This window comes from Platichthys flesus, chromosome 12 (genome assembly GCF_949316205.1).
Source record: "Platichthys flesus chromosome 12, fPlaFle2.1, whole genome shotgun sequence".
Taxonomy (NCBI): domain Eukaryota; kingdom Metazoa; phylum Chordata; class Actinopteri; order Pleuronectiformes; family Pleuronectidae; genus Platichthys; species Platichthys flesus.
In genome coordinates, this window is record NC_084956.1 from 17,119,906 (window position 1) to 17,145,714 (window position 25,809).

The 25,809-nt window shown below is 40.5% G+C and overlaps 1 protein-coding gene across 1 annotated transcript in view; it reads left to right on the forward strand.

The window, feature by feature from the left end:
• The window catches only part of cdh23 (cadherin-related 23), a 144,425-nt gene that overhangs the window by 29,531 nt on the left and 89,085 nt on the right, over window positions 1-25,809 (forward strand). Inside the window, exons 6-7 of the mRNA XM_062400417.1 lie at window positions 24,603-24,797; window positions 24,998-25,126. Coding sequence (XP_062256401.1) covers window positions 24,603-24,797; window positions 24,998-25,126 — 324 coding nt within the window. The remainder of the gene's footprint in view (window positions 1-24,602; window positions 24,798-24,997; window positions 25,127-25,809) is intronic.

A 25,809-nucleotide genomic window follows, 5' to 3' on the forward strand; every position in this document is an offset into this window, starting at 1 on the left:
AAAGCTTTTGTCTGTGAGCACAGTGTGAGACTAATGCAGGTGGGATGTCTTTTATCACAACTCTCAATGAACTTATTTGTTTTTGTGCCTTACTTGATAAATGAGATGGCGCAGATTCATTCATATTTGTATCATTCTGTGTTGTAATCACAACGCAGCACAGTCCATTCTGTACAAGAAAGCTCTTCATTAAAGCCTTCCCCTCTTCCACTTAAAGCTGTGTGGGAACTTTGCTCATTTTCATTCTTCCTCATTGTACCCTGTCCTACACCTCTACCCTTTTCTCCACCTTATCTTGTTTACCACAACTTGCGTTACCTGCATTTTTATGGCCTCATTACCTCTGTGACAAAAACTGACCTCCAGCGGGCGAAGCAAACATGCTGCGACATCACTCCATCATGCTGTCACTCACTGGACATGCCCCAGTAACTTGGGGTTAGAGGCCCATCAGCGCTACTAGATAATGCTGCTGAACTTTAGTGCACAGAGAAAAAAGATTGGAGAGGTTGATGGCATGATAGGATAGTTAGAGTAAAAGAGGAACAATGACAGAAAAAGACAGGTTTAAAATGATGAGATTTAAAAAGAGTAGATACGGGCAGAGTTGTATCAATATGGGTCTGACACAACTCAACAGATAGCAGTTGAAGCAATGTTAGTGGCAACGTGAGCAGTACAGTGTGGAGAGAGGGGGTGGAGTGTAAATTGATGTCGTTTTAATTTGTAGAGTCATAAAGAGGGTGAAGGGGAGCAGGTGGGCGGCTAGCATTCCCTCTGTCAATGCTAATGAGCTGGCCAGATTTACAGCATCCCCATACTCAAGCAGCCAGCAGCAGACACTGGATTCAAAGAGCAACGGCAATACACAGAAATACAAATATTTGATCAAACAGCAGATGGGCCACAACCCAAAATCCATTAATGGGTGAGCTGCGCAGTGACAGAGAAGTGTTTTTCATATTCCCTAAACACGACAGGTAGTCAGCTACCCCCTACGTTGATCAACTCAAAATGTTTGGCTCAATGTCAGAATCTTTGGAAAACAGAGTTGCTGTCGAATCAGCTGTGATACAATCAATGATTTTTACAGAACAACTCCCCCCCCCCCCAAAATGCTCACATACCACAGATACATCTGCCTGACCCTCACACTCCCTAGTAGTCCGTCTGTCTGCCAGCGCCTCTGTGATGATATCAAATTCCAACACAACCTCTCTAACTCTGCCCAGTAGAAGCCATCTCCTGTGGCTTCATAGCTGCCCCTGACCACAAACAGGTTTCTGTTAAACTCGCTTGGTCCTCCAGCTGATTTCTGTTCTACACATGCAAACAGTCTTTTTGCTTTTGTTGGATATATTTTCTCTGTTCAAATGTATTGCGTATATAGTGTAGACATTTTCCCATGACCTTAGAAAGGTATAATTCTGTTGTTTTTTGGATGAGTTCCTCCACATTTTGCATGTTTGAATTTAAATTCCATCTCATTTTCCTCCTCATTCATCCCTGTCCTGTAGTAGATACGCAGTGCAGTGGAATCCTACCTTTGATAACACAGATGAACAGATTGTATAGCAGACTTCAGACCAGCGCTGTAATGCAGCACATAGATGGATTAAATGTATTGGCAGACAAGCAAGAGGCTCCAACTGATAGAAATCCCAACTACATCTGTTTACTGTATCAGGTTTGTCAGGCAAGTGAGAAAATCCTTCCTCAGCTGCTATTTTCTATCAGCCATATCTCACTGTCCCTTTCTAACCCACAGAAAGCTGTGATGAACTCCTGCTGATGTTATAGAAATGGTTACCCATGGTGTAAACACCGTATTTGAAAGTCAAGCAACTACAGAAAGAAAGATACTTTAGTCTGGTTTGCAACTGAATAAAGTTTCTGATGTTGCTTTGTTTTTCAAACCCCGGAATGACGAGAGTTTGAGAGTTTTTGGTAAGGGCTAACGGGTCAGTGTTAATGTTCTGTAGACAAAAACACGTGATCTCAGAGTGATTGGTTGTGATTTTTTTACACACACACACACACATATGCGCTCATATTATAGATAATATTGGCAGAGGGTATTTGAGAGCTCCTATTACACCTGTGAATGAGCTGTTTAGTGGTTTATGTGGGATCTGGCAGCAAAACAAAGGCATCTGCTATTTGATGTGCTCTCTGTCGCTGTCAGGTAGGACATAGATGAATTTGTTATATCCCTTTCTTCTTTGCCTTTGTTCCCTAGAAAGCTGAAATTCAGTCCCTAATCTTTGCTCACCTCCTGACCCGTATCTTGGCATGAAACAGCATTTAAAGGGCTATATGTTTACCAGGGTACAAACAATTTTTTTTTTTCTAAAACGGCACAACTATATGGATGTTGCTGCAAGGTTCTCTGGTCTTATTAATAGTGGAGTATATTTATTTTGATATTACAGTCGTAAAGTTGTGACTTAACGTCTACAGACGCCCTTCAATTACAAAGCACACAAGCCAAAAAACACACAGCCTTTGGATGGAACCCAAAACACTTAGAAATGCACACATTGCCTCCTAGAAGATGGATTTATCCAATGATGATTTCAGTATCATCTCTTCCGGTCTCTCCTGTAGTGTAATTGAATCTAGTGGTTACTGAGCTGGCTGGTTGACAGGCGCAGGCCTCAAAGAGAATTCTGCCTGACACTAAGACCCTGAGCCCCATAGGGAGGGATGGAGGGATTTAGGGAGAAGAAGAAGAACGATGGATAAAGTGAAAAGGTTAAATGGGAAGCAGTCAATATTTTACTCACCTCAGGCTCCATTTATAACTTTCTCAGATTTAGATTTAGTTTTAGTGCTTTGGATCCAAGTAGAAGCAACATTTTTTTGTTTTTTTTAAGGATCGTTATTGAAGAACTTTCTCCATACGGTTTATCATGTCATGTGAAACAGTGTTAATTTTGGCAGCTATTTTTGATTTAGTCTTAGTCTTTTGACGAAAATACATTTTAGTCGACTAAAACTAATTCAATTTGAGTCTAGTTTTAGTCACATTTAATTGCCACATTAAACACCTTTTCTATAAAAACATATAGCTTGAGCCTAATAGCTAAAAAATATATATTTAATTTTAAATGTGAAAACAAAAAGGCAGAGCAGGTCAGACTGGAGGGGGACACAGAAACTTCAGCTCGGTACAAACCAACTGCAGCTTCTGCTCTGATCAAGAAGCTGAGGTGCTGATCTCTGATCAGCTGAGACCAGAGAAACTCTGTGTTTTCACTGTTTCCATAGTTAAGAAGCAGTGAGTCACTGTGAGGCTTCCTCTTGTGTTCTAGCTCTGATCTTGTGTCTCTGAGCGAGTGCGCGGGGCGGGGGGCGGAGCTACGGACCGGAGGAGCGCACAGACACACACACACACACACAGACACACAGACTCACTCGCCCGCTCCTGACACTTCATGAAGGCCTTATACGATCATGTTAAAAAAATTATTGTGACTTAGTCAATCACCAACATTTTCGTATCGTCTCGTCAACGAAAGTTAAAAATAGATTTAGTCATAGTTTCTATTTTCAAAGATTCGTTTTCGTTATGTCTTTGTCTCGTCTTCGTCATGGAAAAAGGGTCGTTAACGATATTTCGTCAACGTTTTCGTCAACGAAATTAACACTGATGTGAAAAAGATCCTCTGCATCATATCTTTATACTGTATAATGAAATCATCAATTCAATAAAAAACAAGTGCTATATAAGTGTTGAAACCCTAAACTGTTCGGAGGTTTGAACTTTTTTTTATCATCTGGCCGTTTCTGACAGTACTGATGAACATATATGAACATGCTAACTAATCTTGCTCAGGCGCTAACTACACTTTTCTTTACACTGTGCAAAGGGAGTACATATGGCCAATTTAGATACAGGCCTGGGATGTTTTTTACCAGCTGTTTGTTCTCATATATTTCAAACGGAAGCAGTCCTCTAATTTCAGTTTCCACATTTTACCGGTGGTTGTGTGTGTGTGTGCGTGTGTTACACATCTGCCGCCTGTTTTAATGTGTGGAGAGTACATTCTTTAAGGTGTGAGTCTTGTCACTCAATTTCACGAACAAGGATTCCTTTGTAGACCTCAACAAGCCTTTCAGGGCAAATGGCTGCTTAAGTTAGTTGTCAAAGAGGCTGTCGAGCTTGTAGAACAATTTCTCTGCACATCCTTTCCAGTCCAGGGGTTAACGCATCAAGCACCGTGCATTACGTACGCTGCCACTCATGAAGGTAAATCGCATCCTCTTCCTCTCTTTATGTTTCTGTCATTTACTTTATTCCACTGAGCATGAAGAGCACCTTGATTTGCGCGCTATGCAGAGATGGGTGTGGATTTGTCTGTCAAAAACGGGAGGGCTCCTGTTTGTGAGTGACCATCGAAAAGCGTATTTCTGAGAGGGAGAGAAGGGGGAGAGAGAGAAGTAAGGAAGGTAAGGTGGGAGAAAGAGTGAGAGAGGGGCAAGATTGAAGGGGAGAGAGAACGGCTTGCACTCCCCAAAGCCATTAAAGTTTGATTCACCCACTCCTCACTCTTTGAATAAATCAACCTGTCATTCCCTTTCTCCCTTTCTTTCAAGTGTGTGGATCCCACCTCTACATCCCCACCCCCACCCTGCCTTTGGCGCTCTCCTTACCTCGGTAGAGTTGTGAATTTTGACAAGGTTTTGCGAACATGGAAGACAGTTGTGCATCTTGTCAGTCCTTCCCTATTCTGCTGCTCCCTGTGTTTGTGTGTTTATGTCTTTGGGAGAGAGGAGGGGGGACAGACCACTAACTCTCAGGGCTTTTGCAGTGTGTATGATGCCTTGGTTATGGGAACAATGTTCAGTTGAAAGAGGGGAAAAATGAATATGTTCAAAAAATTTGTTCAGCTACAAGTCGTGCGCTAAACCTCACCAGAACTCTATTTGACATTATGCAAATTTGTTTGCCTTAATTCTTATTCTTTATTCTGCAAATGACGATTCTTTCCGTCTGTCTTTGGTGTCTCAATATGCACCTCCCTCCCCATTTGATTTTTCCCATCACTGTTCCTCAGACCGTGGCTCGATTTTCCTTAATAGAGCTTTATAGCCTTTCCAATTTGCTCGAATCTATTTTGGCTGTCACTTCCACAATAGAGATGGCAGGGAGAGAGGCATTAAAGATAAATTATGTATTATGGAGAAGTATTAGAAAGTGGAAACAGGAAAAGAAATACTTTGGCAACCTACTTTTCCCTCCTCTTGTTGGTATTTTTCAATGTTCAGTATAATAACATACCAGTAGGGCTCATAGTTATTTTTAACAATACATAGTGAACTATAAAAGCATTTTGTCACTAGCCACACTGTTCAATTTACACCTCAATTCACAGGTTTTGCTGAGCTATGTTACAGCAGAAATACTTGACAACCTCAACAAATAACTCAAATTAATTAAGGTGACAAACAGATGTTTAAGCCCCCACTCGCAGCCCATCTCTGTCAGATCCCTGCCTCATTTTCAGGTTGTCATTCCAGGCAATCTGACGTTGTCTTGCAATGTCTCGTTTGGCTTTTCCTCGTGAAGAACAAACAAGCCCTCTCGCCCAACTAGCTGAGGAGATTGAAGATGGGGATTTAGGTCGTTCTGTCACTCTGTGGTTACCAGGATGATACTGTACCATCAGTTTAACAGGCTGCACAGAGAATTGCTGCTTTCAACTTTAAATATTGTTTTTAGGGTTTTCTGACTGAATCTTTGAAAACACGCTGCAATGTCCAGAGCCAATGTACACAGGAATCTGTATGTCATTGCAAGGACTTTTGCCAAGAGATTACATTCCCTGTCCTCGTAAAAGAAGCTGTGTACAAAGTATCAGGTCATGTTATTTTCTTATTTTTTACAACATCGCTAATCACTTTGCATTATTTCTGTATATTTTTAGATACAATTCACGTTGCAGTTTTTTTTCTTTTTTTGTCCTTTTTGCCTTCCGAAACCATTAATGAGCATTAAAACAAAAGGAAATAAGCTGTTAAGTTGATAAAACCAACAAAATGTAAGCATTAATCAAGGTTTAACTAGAGAAAATTCATGGAATTCTTCTTTAAAAATGTATATAATTTATTCCATTATCTTGTTTTTAGTGAACTTGGGAAATGTACAGGAATATGTGCGGTAGCCTCTCCTTTCCTCAGGGAGTACAGCAGAACGTACTGAGTTTGTAATTTCATGTTCACCCACAGGGAAGTTGAAAGAGTTTAAAATATTGTTCATTAGCAAGCCTGGACGGAAAAAAATAGTTGAAATATCCTTCAGTGAAATTAGGCTCTGATGTGTTGTATTATTCCATTTTATTGGACATGTGTCAGAAAGAGAGAGAAGAGTCAATATTTCTTCTCTGTCCCCTCCCTAAAGTAAGCAAGGTCAGGTTTTCCCTGTTGTTTTCAACCAGTGCCGATAACCGAGCCCGTCAACTCCCTCCTCATCCGAAGAGAAACGCCTTTCAACCCCAACAACTGTCCTCTCCACCTCCTCCCTGGCTCCCTGTTCTGTTGTGTCCCCAACATAGGTGCTTTGATGTATAATTGAGTTGTGCACTCGACCTCTCCCCCCTCCCATTTCTTCCACTCTTTCCTCTCTGCCCCCCAGGACTTAGCTTATAGTAAAGGTAGGTTATAGGGTGAGAGGGAAAAAGAGGAGGAAGCAAGAGAGAGGAGGGATATTGAGACATTGCGTTAAAGAGAGATTCTGGCAAGCGAAGGGCTATTGGATTGTAGCATTGCTACTTTATAAGAAAAGTGTTAGGCAGCTAAGAGCTGCTACTAATACAAACCTTAGGCGAAATCGCTGGAGTTGCTACAAATGAATCAATAAAATTCTATTACCAAATGTTGTTACTTGAGCAAAGGGAAAACACAGACAGTTCCCTGACACCCCTCCTGTTGAACACTACATAACTTGTGCCATGTCTCCTCAACAAGATGTAAGCTAATTTGAAAAGGCCACATTCCACCTTATTGAGATAAAAACAGATGAAAAGGGAATAAAATGGTGGAAATACCTGGGTGGGATATTTGCTCTGTTGTGGAAAACACCGCTTACCACGTAATGATCTCTTCACGCAGGAGATAATTATACATGTCGCCATTCTATATTAGTGTCATTACTGCTGCCGGTGCTTGTTACTGATCTATCACCATACAACAGGCGCACAGCTCAAACCCTGTAAACATCAGTTATATTTCACTATAATAAACTAAAGTCATTTTTTTCTTTTATCTTGCTCACATCAGTCTTCTACCTTCATGCAGTACTTTGCCTTCTTATCACTATGTCCCCGCTCTTCTCTGCTGCAGAGCTACATGGAGTGATTGCAAACGGAACCCAGTAGTGCTGCGGATTCTCTGTAAAGACTCGGATCTGTTGGTATTTCTTTATGTCACTTCTACATTTAGTTCAGATCAGTTCAGTTGCGTTTGAGATAACGCTCAAATTGCAATCTGGCTTCAGGGAGGATGTTTGAGATCAGTGGGATGTTTGTGTAAATATTTTTGTCCTATGTTGACTACTGGTATCTCCCATACTCACAATATCTAGTGCTACAGTACACAGGAGTGGAATTTACAGTGTCCGAAAGCATAACATTATATAGGTATACCATAGAAATACTACTCAGTAATGCACCAATATGAAGCCTTCCAATTCACACATAATACATGAAAACTATGATTGTCTATCTCCATGTAATCGCATGTTGTTATTGAGCTCAGTGTAATCTAATAGCGTCAATTGTCAAAACATCACATATAGGATGGGATCATTTACGTTATTGACCAGAGCAGCTAATAAATATATATATATATGCTGTAAAGTGACACATCCCAAAGAGTTGATTAAAAGTTTTAAGAGGACATAATGTGGCATTTTTCTTTAAGTTATCATGGAATATTTATTCTAATTGCTTATATTATCTACTAGGCTGATCTTCCTGCCATCTTCTTGGCCTCTCATCTTTTCTCTCTCGCAATTACAGTTACAAAACAGGTATGCATACTAATACATGTCCCAGTGCTCTATGATCATCACACACCACAGTCCTATCAGTGTTCCTTAGCAGAAGGGAGCATTTTAATAAGAATACCCTGGCTATGTGGTCTCACTGCTGAAAGTCAGAGATAGCAGTGATGAGATAAAACGCACACACACACACACACACACACACACTGTACTTTGGGGAGTACCCACTGTCATTCTTCAAGCACTGGAATAATGCATGAGAAAAGGCCCCTGGGTCATAGTGCAGGAGAAAGGCAGTCAACATATGCATATGTAGTCAGATGTGTGTGCAATTGGTTGAAGTCTGTGAATTATGCATTGGGCAGGAAGCATGTACGTGCCTATTGTGTGTGTGTTTGTGTGTGCGTGTGTTTGTGTGCGTGTCTATGTCTGTGTGTTGGGAGGGCGGCATCCTGAGACATCAAGCAGAGCCCTTGTGATACCCCATACCCAAGGCTCCAGGTAGGACGAGATGTTGATATAGAGTGCAGTGGACCTAGATTTCCTGACCGAGGAGATTCAGCGGTACAGAGTTCACAATGAGGTCAAAACGCACAAAAGACTGGAAAACAAGGGCACACAGAGATACAAGCAGAAAGGAGGGCATCTATTCAAAACAGCAGAGAATCGAATCCATGTGATGTTCCTGAGATGAGAAAGTCTGGCTCCTCTTGGTCGTTGGCTTCAAACACTGTACTGTTACATATTTATAGGTGGGATAATTGACACTGTGTTTATTAAATAAAGCTTCAGAACCAAAGGGTTTCGGCTGTAATTGTAATTAGAAGGTATTGAGACTAAAAATAGAAGTGATCCAGAAAAATTGCATGAAAAATCAAATCACATTTTGAATTGAAAGGCTAATGAATTAAAATAAAAGGTGACATTTAACTGTTGTACTGTATTCTTATGATGTGATGCTTTGCAGTTTATACAGATTTCGTAACCACAGCAGTGCGGGCAGCTCTTAATTTTTTTTATTGTGAAGCGAAAGTACAATAAGCTCAACCATTCAATCACCTCTTGAGCTGAAGCATGCACATCTACATCTTCCTTTCAGTGTAGTTACTACATGTATGTATGTGGCCTTTTCTTTGTGATATAGCATCACTATGCGTTTTCCCATGAGCTTTATACGGCAAATATATATAATTAAAAGATAAATAATTTCCTCTGATATTAAGAGAGACTCCTTATTACAGGCCATGTCTGTTGCCTCCAGAATAGAATTCAGAAAACCCTGCGCAGGGGAAAGACATTTTAGAACATATTCATCCATTCTTCTAAGTGTCAGGGGAACGCATGCTCTCTCTGACATTGTGCCAATCAAAACTATATAATCCTTCTGTAGTGGAGGAATAATGTCAACTGAACATAGGTTATTATATGTCAACTTAAAATAATAAATGATTTAATAACAGTTGTTCAATTGGCATATAGAAATGGTTTGATCAAAAGGAGAGGCTTAAAGTGAACTAATCCTAGTAATAGCCATGCTTCGGCTCACATATATGTCGGCTTTTTCAGTATTATTGTACATTAGTGGCGTTAAAATGAAATGAATGACTGATTTTTAAAAGTCACTTGTAAATGCAATTTGAAGTCAGAACAATAACTCTGAAGGTCAGAGCACTTTGCCAAGTTGCTGACGACATTATTCATAAACCAATTACCATCATCACTAATAGTAGCTCCAACTGTTAACTTACCAAATGTTTCATCTTTGTAACTTGCAAGCTATATGTTCATCTCTCACAAGTGCCTGGCATCATTTTTAGCCAATACAGAGTTTTTAAGGATCTGTTCTGGTGTTGTTGGCAAATTGTTGATAACTGTAGTTGAGATGGTAATGAGAGAGGACACCAGTGACTGTGCACCTTGATGTCAGAAGCTGTACATCTGAAGGAGCCTTTGTCAAACCTTTGTCAAAAGTGTCAGAAGTCACATTTTTAGGAGGTTGTAGAAAATATATGTTCCTTTTGGTACAATGACTGGTTTTGAGTGACATGTCAACATCTCACAGGTTAATTAAGATATAATCAACCCTTAATCCCAAGTGTTGTCACCAAACACAAACTGATCTTTTGCACGTCCGCTTTCAGTTTCTCTGTTGAATTTCTTGTGTGTTGCTCGGCTCTATATTCTGTGGGAGTTTCTTTTCTAAATCTCTTCTCGCTCCTTCACTCCATCTCTCCCCTCCATGTTATTTCTGGGCAATTGACCAAAGAATGTTCCCCTTACTCCCAGTGAATTCAAATCAGACCACTTGTACCAGTGAGTGACTGCATGCAAATATAATCCAGCTGCTATAAAAAGCCTATCCACCGCCACATTAATTGACCGCTAAGTATGGGATTATGCAGCTTTTTAATGTTGTTGCAGATGTGAACCTTTTCACAGCTGATATCCTTCGTACAGGAGCAGTTTACATGATGCTAATGAAGCTTTACAGGTCGATGGATGCTCCTCCTTTCTCTGCTTTTGCTTATTTATCACTCAAAATTCACACAAACACACATACAAGCTGCCCTCAAACACACACACACACACACACACACACACACACACGCTTCAACTGCACCCTAATTTCCCGATGTCTTTAAATTATATGTGGGCTGATTAAAGCCATTTTTATGGGGAACTGCAAAAAATATGACTTGATAAATAAATAAAGTCAGTCTTGCTCTCGGCAACTGCCTTTTTTATGATCATGAGGTCCACTCTAATTTACCTCCAATTCAATATTAAAGATGGCTTTTTTTTTTTAAATAGAAAGGGAGAAAAACAGGAAAAATTAAGTACCAGGACAAGACATCATTTACTTTTCACAAATCCCAGCAGGCTGCTGCCTCTGTGTTTTTTTGCCCCTTGCCTTCTTTGTTTTTCTTAACTTTTTCCTTTGCACAAGCACAAACGTCCTGTGTTACTGATTGGAAAGAATACATTACAACAGTAATCCGAGACTATTTTAACACAAACACTCACACTCACACACACAGAGAGCTGGTAGAGGAGATATCCACCCGCTAATTCAGTGGTTCTCAACCTTTTTTCAGTGACGTACCCCCTTTGAAGAAAAAATTCTGCCGAGTACCCCCTGACCAGCGCAAAGCATTTTTGGTAATGTGATTTATTAATCCTTGTAACTAGACACATTCAAATTTAAAACTCCATCAATTTCCATAACATTGCTCATTTGTAGTGGTCTCTCTTAAACTATTTAAATAAAAAGATATAAAAATAACTAGACTTTTATTATTATCTCAATATAAATAAAGATTTGTGCACATCAAAATAATTATCAACTTAAAGTGACCTCTTTTGGGATCATAATAAAGATATGTTCTCAAACTGAACTCATGAACTTAATTATAGCTAAACACTTCTTCCCAAAAAATTAATCATTAACTTAGTTTTAAATAAAAGATTAGCTCAAAATATATTTTTTTTATATTTATCATCTTAAAATATCTTCTTTAAGGATCGAAAAGAATACTGACAGGTAGCTTGTTTCCGTTTGCTTCTGGGAGGCTTTTCGCATCGTGTCTTGAGATGACCTGAATTCAGAAAGTTTCCTCTTAAAAAACTCAGGTGGCTTACCAACATGACTTTCATGTTTTGTCTGGAGATACCGCTGACGATGTGGTGGCTTAATGCCACTGTTGGCTAATCTCTCCCCACAGAAAAAAAACAAAAAGTGTAAATAACCCAATCTATGTTAATGTTAATATTGGTGAAGTGTCTTTCTGTTATTTTATTGTGAAATATTTGTTCGCTTTAAGGTCATACAATTTCATTTCCGCTTTTGTATTACATGCTTTTATTTTGAAAGGGTACCAGTAGAGACGCGGACTTCTTGTTCTTAATCATTAACTTCACAACGGAAAACTTTTCCATTTTAGCGCCCCTCCGAAGAGGCACAAGCTCTCACGGTGTTGTTTAGGGAAGGCTCCCTGCTCTGGTTTCGCCTTCTTTGGCGCTTGTCCCTCCGTGTTTCAACAGCATTGCTGCTGCACTTCAATTCAACTCCATTGTTGAAGTTTTCAAGGCAGGTGATTACATTGCATTACATGTCATTTAGCTGACGCTTTTATCCAAAGCGACTTACATTTTTTAGAACACTCATCATTTTTATGAGGGGCCATCTAGGGGTTCAGTATCTTGCCAAGGACACTTAGGCATGCAGATGGGATAGAGTGGGATTCGAACCGGCAACCTTCTTGTTGCAGAGCACCCGCTCTATCCCCTAGGCCACGCTCTCCCCATGATGACAGGCGAGGACAGGTGGCGTGTGCCAGGTTGGGTCAAACCATCGGTATGGGGGAGATTCTGTTTTTTTAGGATAATTAAATTTAAAAGCCTACTGAATATAAAATTTAGTTCATAAAATTACACTTATATTATATTGAATATTTGTTAAGTAACAATTTTTCAAGGATTTTTGAATGGATGCTAATTTTAAATATAAAAAAAAAAATCTCAAGTACCCCCTGGAGTACCTTCAAGTACCCCCAGGGGTCCGCGTACCCCCATTTGAGAATCACTGCGCTAATTCCACAAACTTCTCTGTCTGTATGTGGCTTGCATATATTGAGAACTGTTCATCTTATCAGTTTCACACTTTGCATGTGTATAGCTAATGGCCAAAGGAAGTGGAGTGTTTACTTGTTGAGCACAAAGACTGCAGGTCACGTTTACAATTTTAGAAAGAAACTATTCAACCAGCACAACCACAGGCCAAAGAAACAGCCTGTGGTAGTTTTAAACCGACACCACCGGTTTAGAACAGACACTACCTTAGTTCGCTAAATTTGGGATAAAATGTAATTATTAGAATGTCTGACTACCTTTTTACACGTTTCAATCACATAACTCCTTGAAAATGGGCTAAATTTATCCCAATTTAATCTGTCTATATTGCCTATTGTTTTTCAAGGCAGAGTTTGTGGCTCTCGGAGCCTATAGCATCTGCTGCTATAAAGACCACAGCAGTGTTGTGCATCTCCCAGTTCTGGGTATATAAAGTATATGATTTTTTTGTTTTGTTTACTTTGGAGACATGTGATTTATATTCTAGCTATAAATAATTGAATAAAAAAGAAGGACATCAAAAAGAGGACTGGTTGCCTCCCCTGGCCTCTGCCTTCACTTTTTACAATCTTTTCAACATACTTCTGAATGGAGGTTGCTTAATCGCACAGAGTAGTATGAGAACACTGCACCTCCAGTTCAATATAGCTGCATGTTGCACCTTTTAAAATAAAGGCTAAAATAAAATAAAAATCTCTTAAACTTGGACTATTTTCAACTGAGGGGGAAACATCCAATAAGCTGTAGAAAGAGGGTGCAGATCTGATGTGACCTGTCCTTGTAACCCTCCCGTGGGATCAGCCCATCTGCCTCTATCTGTCTCTGTGGATCCCTGCAGCGTGCTCGGCCTGACTACCTTTACATTTAAACAAACAGCCGTGGCTATTTGGAGCCCCTCAGCCATGAGCGCTGACAGGGAGGCTAAGTTTAGTCAGTTGGGGAAGAAGACTGATCAGATGATAAAGACGTCATTTGTTTCTTTTCGATGCAGATAAAAGACTGTGTCCATACGCACTAACACACAAAGACATATCCTGTCCTCAAGGGGACCCCTCATTGGCTAAATTGATTTCCTCTCCCCTTGTATTAACCATTACTATCACCTCCAACCATTATCTCAAAAATGTAAAATGTATTAACCCAAATGCCAAGTCTTAGGGCCAGTAAAAGAGTGCTAGACAAAAGAGTCACGCTTAACAAAAGTCCCAATCTAAAGGACCTAAACCTGAAAAAAAACAGAAAGCATCACACAATGAATACATGCACTCAAACACACAAATGCACACATTTTTTCAAAAGTGTCTCCTCTCTGTCTGTTGGTGTGATCATTTTGTTGGCTGAGTGCTTTTCCAGAAAATCACCCATCGCTCAGCCAGGTCACAGAGTGGACAGAGAGGAAAGCAGTGCAAGAGCACGATGGAATGAGAAAAGGTTATAATGTGACACATTTTTGCCATCACTTTCTGTGTAGCACACAAAGACTTTCTCCATATGTTCTGTATTATGTCTATTATGACCAGTTTAACAGAAATTCATTGGGGACAGGAGGTCAAATGAATTGGCAGGAAAAGGCTATCCACTGTAATGGCTAAATGAATGGCAGCCATGTGAGAGAAGAGCATACAAAGAGAATTGTCGATCCAGTCAGAAGACGCATTGATTTTCTGGCAAGATCAATCCAATAAAGTGCTAAAGTTACAGGATAAAAAACAGAGACTTACATCAGATTGGAAACACTGATAGTTCAACCTACTCTTGTGTACTGTCATTTGTAGAGACATTTCTATTAGTCTTTTTAAAGAGTGGGCATAACTTATTCACATTCGTTAAACATCAGCTCCTCTCAGACTTCACCCTGTTTTGGTGCCAATAGCACAGAATGTTGGGTCTTGGAGGGAATAAGAAAAGATAGAAAACATTGATTTGGAGAGCTAGGTGGTGTTTTGTGATTGATGCTGTCTGGGACAGAGATACAGAAATGCAATAATAGCCCAAAGTTGTACAAAAAAACAGTGAAAGGGAATATTTGCCAGCTCAAGAAATTACATGTTGACTGAATTGTATTTACCAGATTTTCTTTGTCCCAAGTCAGACAGCAAAAGGAACTTTATGGTATAAATAATAATCCTGTACTCCCCTGTTTGCCTCTCTATTCATAATAGAGCGATGCAGATCATTAGGTAATGCTTTAATAGATAAACAGTTAACTAATTAAACTATAGACAGGTTGTCCAGGTGTTGAACAAATGCTGAGCACATAGGTGTAATGAAACATTTACTCCATTTACAACGTACAGTGAAATGCATCTTGGGTGACTGGATTGCTTTCTGGCATTGTGTGAAGACGCCATGGCTGTAAGTGCATCTTAAAAGATTGAATTGAAGACAGATTGATCTGATCAGACAAACCACCACTGCGTGGTCACCGATGGATTGTGACCACAATGAACACAAGTGTAAAGGAATTTAAATGATCAATCAATGTAAAACAACTAGGTGTAAATTAAAAAAAATTCACACCAGTTTCAAAAAGTGAGGTAGCTCCAGCTAGATGCCATTGGTCAGTAAACACTGGAAGCAGCCTTCCCCTCATTCATCACATTATTAAAGATACCGATGGATGGTGTGAGGGCGAGATCAATTGAAAGACACCCAAACACTATAATGTCGCATTAGCACTGACCAAACCATACCAGCAGATCTGAAACAAATATCATTGTGGCACTATGAACACACACCAGTTTAAACAAGTTGAATATAGTTTCAATAGTCAATAGGGTTTGTTACACCGTCATGTTGGCTAGTGGTTTGAATACATTTTTATTTCCACCTCTTAATGAAAATCTTTCACAACTGGCTGATCCCTGGAATTTCAGTGAGTTGTGAACTAAGCACAGTGGCTGCCTTCACACCTGCCACCCCTTAGTTTCACAGCAAAGCTCCCTAACCACAATCTCCCTTCCAATAATGCATCATTCCTGCAATTGGAGTTAAACGACTGATAAGCGCGCCTATCAACAGATTGCATGTTGTCAGTCAGGCAGCCTGTCTCTTGGCTCAAACTGAGCTCAAGATACCACTCAACAATCAGGTTTGCAATGATGGCATTAGCCACCTGGGCTTTACCACTGGGGGTGCTCAGATTGAAGGGCTTTATGAGGTAGGTTTCATACCTGTTCTTCAGGCCCACTATGTTGACTGCAATATCACAGGTACATACAAGATGACTGCAGCCCTCTACAGCCACTGTTCCTATAGTGCAAGGTGTGTTTGACACAACATCTGGCTATATCTAGCATGTCCTGAAGCCCCCGTCCTCACACAGTGCATTCTCAGTGCACAACCAAAACTACAGATTCCGCACACACACACACACACACACACACACACACACACACACTGTTTATTTAGGCTAAACCACACTCTGACTTTTCAGCGGAGTATAAATCATTTTTGTATAATTTTCCCCATTTACTGCTGGGGCCTTGCACATGAAGGACACTTAGTCTTGTTTCAATAGCATTGAATTATTGATAAGCTAATTTCAAATGTGAAATATGGCTTTGTGTGTCACCTCTATGATTAATTTAAGTGTTCTCATGATTCACCTGCCTCAGCATCTCTCCAAAGCTGCACGCTGTTAAATCATCACCCATTTTACACTAGAGAGGCTCTGTTATATATCCACCAGGTAGTTGTGTAGTTGTATATGTTTAAAGAATATATACTGTATGTTGATTGATCCAGATGATGATGGGGTAAATTTACTCATGTTATGATTGTGGGTCGGTGATCGTTAAACATCTAAACCACTGGCACTGGGTAACAGTTATGTTAAAGTTAGGGTTTGGGTTAGGGTTTTTGCCCTAAGGTCACACTGTTGGAGTGTCTAGGCATACAGTGGGTGCACATGGCTGATTAGACCCTTATTTTAAGGACTGTGTCTTTAAACAGAATTTACGCATTGAAGGTGACACATTAGAACACAGAACTGGTTAAGCCAAGGTTTTTACAAAAGGAGGCAGATTGACATTTCAAGGTTTAAAAGCTTAGGATTCCTCATTGTCTCATTTAGATTCCCTCATGTTGTAGTCTCTTCACACTGTGGTACTTAATAACATACATTGAGGTTGTTAATCCTAATGCGGAATGAACACCTTAAAGAAAAGTCTCGATCAAATCTGCTCCCAGATTAGAAATATCCATTCAGATTCCACCTCAGAACAAGTCATTTCTGCCCCTTTGAGTGTCCTGCACCTCATGAAGCTTTGAGTTAGTTCATGCAGGACAAGGAAGTCGTATACCCTAGCTGTAATCAGCAGACAGCCAACTGATTGTAGTCCATTCAGTCACAAACCAATCACAACCATTCTCATATCAGGGCGGACCATTTAAATATGACCGTCTCCTCACTGATCCCTGCTATATTCATCGCTGCCTCACACTGCTGCTGCTTCCATCAGTGCCAAGCCCAACTATATTTCCATTTGTTGCGATAAATGGTTTAATCCTGATAAAGGTACAATATTTCCAAAAGATAATAAAGTGAATTTATGTTAATTCAATATTACTTACTGTATACAAAGTATATTAATATTGACTTAATGAATATCTGATCCCCTAATATACACAGTTTCACCTACATGATATGATCATTGGGGTGAGATCATGTGCAGTTTTCATCTCTTTGCATTATTTTTTACCTTTGTTTTCACATAGTACTGGGGAAAAAAAAAGATTACTGGTTCTTTGCTGGGTAAATATAATTATTTTGTCTTGCAATGCTTGCTGAAAGCTTCTTTAGTTTCACTTCCTACTCAACTACTTTATTCTTTATTCACTTTCTCTTCATACATCTTCTCACTTATAGACCAGGTTAGAATAATAATACTAGTGGCAGTATGACAAGGCTCCACATGTAGGCAGCAGTGATGGAGGGACAGAGGCTGTGAGAGGCAGGAAGTGAGAGGGTGAGCGGAGCTGGTACAATCACATACCTGCTGGGTTGGAAGCGGTGAGCAGACAGCCGGGGAGGAACTGAGAACCTTGGTGTAATCATGGCTCTATTGTAGTGAACAGCTGGGCCTCTGGAGCTGTGAGCAGCAGGGGGGCCTGAGCCCCCGCACTGCCCCTGTAAATCACCACATCTAAAACATTTCTGACAAAATAAGAGCAGAACCCTTTACTCAAAAGTCTGTGGGCTTTACCTGGTGGGACAAAAAGTAAATTTGACTTCAAATTGCAATAATTGCTAGGTGGAGATTTTTGACTTTTATTTCTAAATCAACAGGGACAGGGCTGAATGAACTTACAAGAATCGCATAAGTGATTTCAGTTAGTGGGTCAGTCATCAGTCGACCATCAATTATTTGATCATTTGAATACAACTTGTCTTTTTTATATCATCATATAAAGCTCTAAAGCTTTTGTCTTTTCAATTAATTAATATTCAGCAGATATTCTAATAGTGAAAAAATTATATGAAAACCCTTTCATAAGGAGTGTTATCATGTATGGTGTATTCCTCAACGTTATGTCAGATAATGCTAGATAATTCTGGATTACTGATTGAAATCTTGTGGGACTGTTATTCAGTTGAGCCACTTTTACAACAATCCCCTTCCACATAAACACAGATGTAGGTGCTCAAGTCTAAGCATTATAACAACCAAGATCAGTTTAACAGTAGTTGTTGGAGCCCAATGTGGCTCTTTCAGCCTCTGCGACTGCATATCTGTGGGTGGGATTTGGGATATGTCGATTCTACTTGGTGTTTTGTTTTTGCCAAATAAAATTTTTGCATATGCAATTTTTGTCAAGTTATCTTCAACTTTCACACAAACGCCCAATATGGCACTCTTAAGCAGAGCAGCAATGTAGATACTATAACTAGAAACTCTGTGGTTGAATACAACATTTTTTTAACACAAAATCAATGCTGGCATGGATACAGAATGGCTGATGAATAAACTTAGTCAGAATTTGATTGTCTAAAAATGTTGGTGAATTCATCCATCCATTATATGCACTTAGCAGATGAATAGAAAACTACTAATCCGCTATAATGGAAAAGTGTTTATCCTCAATGCCACTCAAAAAATACATTATGGCAAAAATTCCATTGATGATGAAGACCAATCTACATATCCTCAGAGATGAGGAGAAGTGCAGGTATTACCTATGTAGTATGCTTTTAAATGAGCGACATGCTGCCAGTGCAAGATGTTTATAATCTCCTTGTAGCCCATCTTTCACATTGGGCTGATAATGGCTGCTCTTTTCAAGGAAAAATATTATGAAGAATGCAACAACTTTCTATTTTTATATCTTGCTGTGTTCTCTCACTTTGCTGTTAGAGATGTGTTTTGGTGATTTGCATTATTTTTTTACAGATCATGCACTAATTTGGGGCTTTTAGCTTGTGCACGTGGAGATTTTAATTTGCTGTCACACTTCAGCCTGAGTGAATTAGACCACAAGTGGCTTCCTATCAGACAGAGATGGCAATGTGCCAGCTTGTTTGGTTCAGCGTAAACTAGCAGGGGCAGCATCAGGAGGGTCTTCTCAACGGAAATATAGAGGGATCTCTCCAGAGGTCATAGTTGATGCTTAACCACTGGAATCCACTACTCTTTGTGCTCCAGCACTCACTGGACTCTGTGTCCCCACATGCCTCTTGGTCCCAGAGAAAAGCATGGCCGTGTAGTCCTGAGGTCTGGCCAGCCTCGATTGTCCAGAGCCCCAGAAGTCTCCTTGTTATGTTGAACCCGAAATTTGACTCGCAGGAGAAAAAGACACGGTTGCTGCCTTGGACCCAATGCAGCAATACACACAGCTGCTTTAAACCAAACGTATAGACCATAGGCAGAGTTAAAAGCACATTGGGAGTCCCCTCTTTATTACAGATGTGTCATGGCTGTTAGTGAAAGAATATTACATGCGCTCATAACTGTGCTCTCGCCATCTTTCTCTTCCCTCACTGTCTGTCTTCTCGATGTCTCTGTCATTCACATTGAAAATTGTATTAAATAATTTTCTCTCTCATTTCAGATATTTTTGTTCTTTTTGTGTATACAAAGGGTTTGGAAAGTAATCTGTCTTTCCATTCTATGCCTCAACAGCCAATGCTGGAGGCATTGTGTGTCACGGGTTGTATGTCAGTATCAGCTACTCTTGTAAATGTGATATCTTAGGAATGCTGTGTGGGAATTTCTTCAATTTGGTGGTCAAAGGTCAAGGACACTGTGACGTCATGAACACAATGTTGGTGATAACTCAAGAATTCATACACTTATGGCAACATTCAATGCAAATGTCTATGATGAAGAAGATCAATTCATCGTGACATCCTACTGTTTTCTAAAACTGTTCAATGCCATGATTCAGGAAGAGAAGGGGAGATTGTGACCATGTATATAGGAACTTGATTTGTTAGTTGAGTTGTGCAACCACAAGTGAATTCTACTTAAATTATTGCTTTCACAAAATCAAACCACTCACATCATTAAAGTACCATCTCTAGGAGATACTGTTGGTGTTCAGACCTTTTGTTTATCACTTACCTTCGTAATTAAAACAAGCATTGAAAGTGATTTGTTGGCTTTCCTTGACATCCCTTCAGTTTCCCTTAAATAATACATCAAGCTCTGTCACATCGGACTCAGTGTATTATCGGTTTGCAGCTGTCTCCAGTGGTTTTCTATGCTGCATAGGTACAATCCCTTGGAGTAGCTCTAACATCACTTCAGAGAAGGTCAGATGGTCTGCTGCAGTGGCCACTAGGTTGTTGGTCACTTGCCTGATTGACTCCTCTCTTGCACATTTACTGAGTTTGGCTGAAGGGCAAGCTTTTTGAAGAATCATGGTGTTTCTAGACTTTTTCGCAACGATGCCAACCTTGCTCCTGGGAAAGTCCGGAATGTGTGCTTATCATTTAAATGATAAGGTATCACTGATTGAAGGATCATAACTAAATCTCAAAAAATGCTAAAAACAAATAATGGGATGTGAATTCAAAAACACAGTATGCTCTTCCTTTATCTCTCTCTCCCTCTCTCTCTCTCTCTCTCTCTCTCTCTCTCTCTCTCTCTCTCTCTGTTTTTCTCTCTCTCTCTGTGTGTGTGTGTATGTAGAGTATGTCACTCCTCTCGTTCCTGCTTACAGAGAGAGAAGAGGGCGATTCCTGCAGTGCACTTCAGATAAGACGCAGCAGGAAACTCTCTTCATCCCTCTCCAACCATCTCACTACTTAACATTCTACTTCCCAATGGAAATAGCCCCATTTATTCAAAAGCTACCAAACCCTACCCAAGGCGCATATGCAGGAATATGAGCAGTGACTTACCAACTGGCTTTTGCACTTGAGACAGAATCAGTAGTGACATGCATAGTGCATCTCAACAATCATCCTGGAGTATCCATTCAAGCAGCCACTGGTCTGGTCAGTCCTTGCTGGCCGTTGTTTATTGCATTGCTGGTTTATGGAGAAGTGATTGGACAGTCTTATAGGCTATTACAAACAGAGACTCACTGTCTTGCATTTTGCGCCTCGCCACCCACAATGACTTATAATTGGCATCACATAGGTCCAATCAATTCCGTGATGGTGAGGCTATTTAGAACGGTAGAAAAGGCCAAGCAGAAGACTATAAGTCTGGTGGCTCTGTGCTCTCTGAAGAGTAGTGTTGTAGTGCAATGAGCAGATCATCGGACAGGCTGCAGTTCTCTCTATGGTGGTGACCTGCTGAAATGCAGAGGAATTCAACACGAGGATCGGATGATCCAAGGCAACTGTTTGAATAGGTTTCTTGAGGGTTTTTTTCTTAGTATTTAAATGTAGCACTTGTCCAATAGAGCAGCCTGACCTTCAGAGCCTACGAGGGGGGGTATAAATGGAAAAATTTGAAAATAAGAATGAATAAGTTGAATGGAAAATGGTGATGCTAACCTCTGAAGAACCATACTGGCACATTGACATGTGCCGCAGAGAGTTGGTCATCAGGCAAAGCTTTAAACTGTTGTTTCTTTGAGCTGCTTTGTACAGTGTGGTACACTCAAATCTGTTTCCATGCATTTGTTTATGTGCTCAAATCAGAGCGTGTGACGTTATTTACAAAACCTTTTGGCGTTTGACACTGGGCTGTGTTAATGAATCATTGTTTCCCAGGCTACTGTGCAGAGAGATAGATACTGACACGCTTTAGGGGGGAAATTTGATAAGTCATCTCACAGACTTTATCCACACATCCACATCTCATCCTCCGTCACCCTCCTTTTCCATAGAGAGGTACACGAACACACACAAATATTGTCTGCCTCCTTGACAACCAAAGAACGTTGATGTAGCAGACTCCAGTGCAACATGCAAACACACAAAGCAAGATTTTTTTATGATTTCCACTAAAACAAATCACACGCAGAGATTTGAAGCCCAAAGAAAGAGAAAACATTGTCACAAATCGTGCTGTTTGTATACATTCAATTTTTGTCTGCGCTACAGTGCCATGTTGCAGTCTGTGGACAACCTTTTTCAGGTGTTTCCAGGTAGACAACTTGACAAGCTTAAAAAAAGTTATTATTGTGTTAGGATTATGTAGAATTGGATCGTTAACTCTCTGCCATCATAACTCTTGTGTCAGGTGTGTTTCAGTTTATCTTGTGTCATCCAAGTCACCAAAACAGCAGAATATAGGAAACTCATCACCTTGCCAAAGAGACACCTTAGGCTTTATCCCTACTCCTGCATTTTCTTTCTTACAATTTAATTTTCCACATGTCCAACTGAGTCTTATTTGGTTGTGTCAGTTTTAATCCCCATCCATACCTGCACACCTAAAAACATATAAAGTGCCCACTCAAGTACACTCCATGTCAGTGCATTCGGTTGTTATTTGCAGAATTGTTGCAGATTGTTCAGAAAAAGAGATAATTTCCTGTAAGCATAAAAGCAGGTGTATCATTCCGTGTTATCCATGTTGCGTTCCACAATGGTGGCAGAGACTGCCAGATCCTTTCTTTCAGAGAGAGGCATTTGATAGGTGCCTGACGAAAAGGAGAAGGTTACATCATAACCGAAAAAGTTTTCAAACTAAAACGAGGCCAGCAAACTTCTCTGTTTTAGCAGCTCTAAAACTGCAGAGTAGTGTGGAAGCCAGGCGTATCGATAGAAACTAAATTTTATGTATGGATGTAGCCTAAGTTTAGTTTATATTTTACTTATTTTTCTCCCTCTACAAGACATTTGCCTTTGACCAAAAGAGGGTTCTTCCACTCCCATGTATTCTTCACTCACAAAGATTATATGTCTATATGTCTGAATATCAGAAATTAATTGCAACCCTGTTGTCATCACACAACACAGTGGGAGCTCCAACTACAAGGTTGAGAAACTGAACCCTGTGATATCTGTTGCTCTCCCTGGCATCTGTTGCTCTCTTCCTCTGCCCCTGCAGCTCTCTACTTGGATCTCTCTCCTCTTTTTGTCCCTCAATTCTCATGTGGCAATCTAGCTTAATCCGGTTAGACAGACCAGTTTATAGCACCGCTCATGCATGCAGAGGGGACCAATGGGAGGGGGATCAAGGGAGTGAATGTGAGTAGTAGGGAATATGAGGGGAGTGTTTTTAATGTGTGCTAGCTGTAATGAAGAGTCATATAGACGGAGGCAGTTAGTCTTACCTTGATCTTACGCTGTTGTGTTACCTGGGTGATGACCTCATCCCCTCGACAGAAAGACAGTGAGTCATTACCTCTCAGACACACGCATGCATACATGTATACACAAACACATATGACATGGACATTCATTTCCCGAAGACTTATCCTGACCCCAAGCATAATTACCAATTGAAGACATTTATTTCATCCCCAACTCCACACACCACCAACAATTAAGTAATCTGATGTCCCCAAAATGACCTGTCGACAGACACACATATTTTGTTTGCGAAATAAATTACAAATACATAAACACGGAAAGACGCATCACACACGTCTGTGCTCTCCAAACAAAAGAAAAGTGTACAGACAGACACACACAGTTTAACAGTGTGTGACACAACTACATTGCATTACATAAAATTACATTTCATTCAGCTGACGCTTTTATCCAAAGTGACTTACAGTAAGTGCATTCAAGAATAAGGGTAAACTACAACTACACATGACAATACCACAACTAGTATGTACAAATAGACAAACACACATGTGAATGCACCTCCACACTCGCTTTCTAACAGTGCAGACAGACTGTGGGGTCAACTGCTCTCTTACTGTGTCACTTTAGCTTTGGCTCAGGGCTCAGCTCACCCTCACTTCCCCATGTGGTCACACTCCCCCCTGCAGTTAACAAAAACACACACTTTATGTTGTGTGCACACAGGTGAGTGTCTATGTGCAGGTGTTTCTTTCCAGTGATATACCTGGATGTTTACCACGTCCTATCTTTAGGCTGTGTGTTTGTATGTGTGTTTTAAGATAAAATTTCAATTAATGAAGATGTTCCTCCGACGCTCTGCTGCTCTGTAAGTTGCTCACCTTCTCTTTTCTCCCCTTGACAGATTTTTTCGATGACCCCGACAAGTCTTCTGCAGTTGATTTTTCTTACTGCTTAGCTTTTAGACACCCAAGGGAATTTTAGGGCATAACAAATAAAGGCACAGCCGCACCCCCTTTATTTATCCAAATGAACCTATAATCTCTTCTTAGCTGAAGTCATGTGGATGAACATACACAGTCACAACTTTGACACTGTGTTCCAAAAAATATGATTAAATTATACAGTCCTCTGTGTCTCTTTATTAGATAAGGCTTCTGTGTAAACCACACAGAGGTCATAAGTTCAGTCTCTACTTTAGTCTATTAATATTCATGTGTTAATCAGGTCATGTACTTGGATCATGTTTAGCCTGCTTTTTGGTGATCTCAATCCCATTGATTGTGTTTCTTTCTTTTTGAATTTGTCTTTCAGGACACACCCGTGGGCAAATCAGTGTTTATGGTGAACGCCACAGATCCAGACCAGGGCACAGGGGGAAGTGTTCTCTTCTCCTTCCAGCCGCCTTCTCGTTTCTTTGCAATTGACGGGGCCCGAGGCATCGTCACCGTCATCCGACCTCTGGACTACGAAGCGACATCAGCCTTTCAGCTCACTGTCAATGCCACGGTCAGTACACGCACAACACAGGCTTCCTGTGTACATTAGCGCTACTTAGCAGAACACCTGGCCTCTCTGTGTACCCGCACCTCTCAGTGAAGAGAACATGCTACATGTGTGTTTACAATAATCAATCTGCACCCTCATCCAAATGTACCACAGCTCCACATGGGGATGTGGGAATTACTGACTTTGTATGTTTCTATCAGGATCAAGATAAAACACGACCTCTGTCCCGGCTTGCAAACTTGGCCATCACCATCACCGATGTCCAGGACATGGACCCCATTTTCACTAATCTGCCCTACAGCACCAACATAGAAGAGGACGTTCCCCTGGTCAGTATTATGATGCCACACTGTTATGTCTTATGTCCACTCCATGCAGCTTTTGTATGACTCCCTGTAATCTGTACATTTCTCTCTTTCACATCCTTCTCTGCTGCCAACATGTTTCTTTTATATTTCTCCTCATTTGCAAATATCCGGCTCCTCTTGTCCTGCGGTCATCCTCTCAGTGATTATTCAGACAGTCTTTGGAGCAGGTGCGAGAGAAATATGGTGAAAGGAGGAGGTCTGAGTTATTAGGAGGGTTGGATGTTTCACCTTTCATCGTCCCTCCTTAGACTCCCCACCCCCAAGGAACTCACACACACTCCCCGAAGTCAGCCCCAGGGCCCCTCCATACAGGACTGCAGGTGTTTGAGACTGTAATTACTGTGGGAGATTTACACCTTGCTTCTGGGATGTGAGGCCTCTAGCAAAGGTCAGCGGGGATGTAGGATTTATCTCACCACGCTCCCTCATGTGCTCATACTGCTGAATGTGTATGAAGAATGAGGTCCATGTATCGAATGAAGTAGTAAGCAGTGGGGTCAAAACATGGCCCTACTATGTCGTTATTGCAAGTAGTTTGTAATAGGTGTTTAATATCGTCCTTCAAACTCAGCTGTCAGGTGGCTTATAGTTTAGCTATTGATGTTTACCTTTAAGAAATTACACAAAGGTGCATGCAACTGTAC